Source organism: Corapipo altera, unplaced genomic scaffold (genome assembly GCF_003945725.1).
Source record: "Corapipo altera isolate COAL_440 unplaced genomic scaffold, ASM394572v1 57971, whole genome shotgun sequence".
Classification (NCBI taxonomy): Eukaryota; Metazoa; Chordata; class Aves; order Passeriformes; family Pipridae; genus Corapipo; species Corapipo altera.
The window spans coordinates 1-3141 of NW_020886474.1; the positions used below are offsets into that span (position 1 = coordinate 1).

The 3141-nt window shown below is 51.5% G+C and overlaps 1 protein-coding gene across 1 annotated transcript in view; it reads left to right on the plus strand.

Annotated features, from left to right (window-relative positions):
* The first annotated feature begins 333 nt into the window (after positions 1-333).
* The window catches only part of LOC113941213 (papilin-like), a 4945-nt gene continuing 2137 nt past the window's right edge, over positions 334-3141 (plus strand). Inside the window, exons 1-2 of the mRNA XM_027632373.1 lie at positions 334-369; positions 2725-2796. Coding sequence (XP_027488174.1) covers positions 351-369; positions 2725-2796 — 91 coding nt within the window. The 5' untranslated portion in view covers positions 334-350. The remainder of the gene's footprint in view (positions 370-2724; positions 2797-3141) is intronic.

Genomic DNA, 3141 nt, shown 5'->3' on the forward strand with positions numbered 1-3141 from the left:
TCCCTCATTCCATTCATCCCTCATTTCCTTTATCCCTGATTAGTGAAAGTTTGGAGCTGCATTTTCCCTCCTAACCCCCTTTAATTCCTGCTTTAATCCCTGTTTTCCCTCTGCTCAGAAATGAGGGTGGAATTCTGGGCCACAGTGTCTGGAATCCCACTCCTGGAGATGTCAGGAATCATTTGGATGCTTGGAAAAGGGGGAATAAAGGATGGAAAAGAGGCCCTGAAAGCTTTTGCTGCCTGGAAAAAATCAGGATTTTGTTGGAAAATCTTATTTATACCCGGAAAAAACGGAGCAAACTCGACCCTGCCTTTGGTGTCTTTGCAGGTTGTGGAGGAGAGTCAGGAATGGTGCTCCTGGAAAAGGGTAAGGATGCTGAAATCCAGGGAATGCACAGGAATTCACCCAGTGGGATCCTGGATCACCCAATGGGATCTTGGATCACCCAGTGGGATTCTGGATTACCAAATGGGATCCTGGGTCACCAGATGGGATCTTGGTTCACCCAATGGGATTCTGGATCACCCAGTGGGATCCTGGGTCACCAAATGGGATTCTGGATCACCCAATGGGATTCTAGATTACCAAATGGGATTCTGGATCATCCAGTGGGATCTTGGATCACTCAATGGGATCCTGGATCACCCAATGGGATCTTGGATCACTCAGTGGGATTCTGGGTCACCCAGTGGGATCCTGGATCACCAATGGGATCCCGGATCACCCAATGGGATCTTGGATCACTCAGTGGGATTCTGGATCACCAAATGGATCTTGGATCACCCAGTGGGATTCTGGATCACCCAGTGGGATCCTGGATCACCAAATGGGATTCTGGATCACCCAGTGGGATCTTGGATCACCAACTGTGCCCCTGGATCACTCAATGGGATCTTGGATCACTCAATGGGATCCTGGATCACCCAATGGGATCTTGGATCTCTCAGTGGGATTCTGGGTCACCCAGTGGGATCCTGGGTCACCCAATGGGATCCTGGATCACCCAATGGGATCTTGGATCAGTCAGTGGGATTCTGGATCACCAAATGAACCTTGGATCACCCAGTGGGATTGTGGATCACCCAATGGGATTCTAGATCACCATATGGAATCCTGGATCACCCAGTGGGATCTTGGATCACCAAGTGTGCCCCTGGATCACCCAATGGGATCTTGGATGACTCAATGGGATTCTGGATCACCCAATGGGATCCTGAATCACCAAATGGATCTTGGATTACCAAATGGGTTCCTGGATCACCCAATGGGATTATGGATCACCAACTGTGGCCCTGGATCACCCAATGGGATCCTGGATCACCAAATGGGGTCTTGGATCACCAACTGTGCCCCTGGATCACCCAGTGGGATTTTGGATCACTCAATGGGATCCTGGATCACCCAGTGGGTTCTTGGATCACCCAGTGGGATCCTGGATCACTCAATGGGATCCTGGATCACCAACTGTGGCCCTGGATCACCCAGTGGGATCCTGGATCACTCAGTGGGATTCTGGACCTCCAACTGTGGTCCTGGATCACCCAGTGGGATCCTGGATCACCAGTTCTGCCCCTGGATTACCAAATGTGATCCTGGATCACCAACTGTGACCTTGGATCATGCAGCGAGATCCTGGATATCCTGGATCACCCAATGGGATTCTAGATCACCAAATCGGATCTTGGATCACCCACTGAGACCTTGGATCACCCAATGGGATCCTGGATCATCAGCTGTGATCCTGGGTCACCCAATAGGATCCTGGATCACCAAGTGTGAGCCTGGATCACCCAGTGGAACCCCGGATCATCCAATGGGATCTTGGATCACCAGCTGTGATGCTGGATCACCCAATGGGATCCTGGATCACCAAATGGATCTTGGATCACCAGCTGTGACCCTGAGTCACCAAATAGGATCCTGGATCACCAAATGGGTTCCTGGATTACCAAATGGGATCTTGGATCATCCAAATGGGATCTTGGATCACCAGCTGAGGTCCTGGATCACCCAATGGGATCCTGGATCATCCAATGGGATTCTAAATCACCCAATGGGATCCTGGATCAATTCCAGCCTCAAGTCCTGAAGGGTTTTGGAGCTGAGGAGTGGAAATCCAGAGGGATGCAAAATTTTGGACACAGCTCAGATGGTCCCATCCTCCACGGGACAACATCCCAGTTTCCTGCCCAGTTTGGGAACGCTGAGCTCGGATTTCCCCAGTTTGGGGTGGAAGGATTCCCCTCATCCCACAATATCCCACCTTCTCCTCCCCGTGCCAATTCCCAGGGCAAGGAATGGCCTCTCCTGAGGTCGGTGTTGGACATCCAAGGTTTGAATTCCCTTCCTGCCAGGGCAGGATTTGGGATCTGGGGGCCGTTCCCACCCCATTAAATCCCGCCCCATAAATCCCCGTGGCTCCCTTATTACCGCCGGATTTCGATCGCTCCCTGGCTTTCCAAAGGCTCCCGGGTTTTCCAAAGGCTCCTGGGCTTTCCAAAGGCTCCCAAGCTTTCCAAAGCTCCAGCCTGACATTTATCTCCCCGCAAACAGCCGCTCCCATTTTTCTCCGGGGCTGTTTAACCCCATTAAAGGGGTTTTATTGTTCCGCTCCTTGTTAAGAGGGACTCGTTATCCTTCCGCCGATCCCTGTTTTAAACGGGGGGTTAATTAGTTTGTGTGCCCTCATTAAGAGTCATTTCCATTTGCTCCCTCCCGCAGAGGCGACTCCAGAGGAGGCAACAAATCCCCGGGAGCGGGAGCAGCGCCAAGGAATCCGCAGAGAATTCCCAGGTGAGGCAAAGTGATGTTTGGGGAAGGGCAATTCCCGCCTGGGAAGGGGTTTTTTTGGGGATAGAGGGACGTGGGGCTGAGCCAGCCGAGCTTAAAGCTGGGCTTAGGACTCGGCTTAAAGCAGGAAGGATTCCCCTCATCCACAATATCCCACCTTCTCCTCCCCTTGGCCATTTTCCCTGGGCAGGAGAAGGGGATTCATCCCAAAAATGTACAACCAGAAAAAAAACAGGATTTAAAATTCAAGGATTGGTTCAAAAATTCCACTCCCGGGTCCTCGAGGGTTTTGGAGCTGAGATGTGGAAATCCAGAGGGATCCAAAGTTTTGGACGCAGCCCAGAGGGT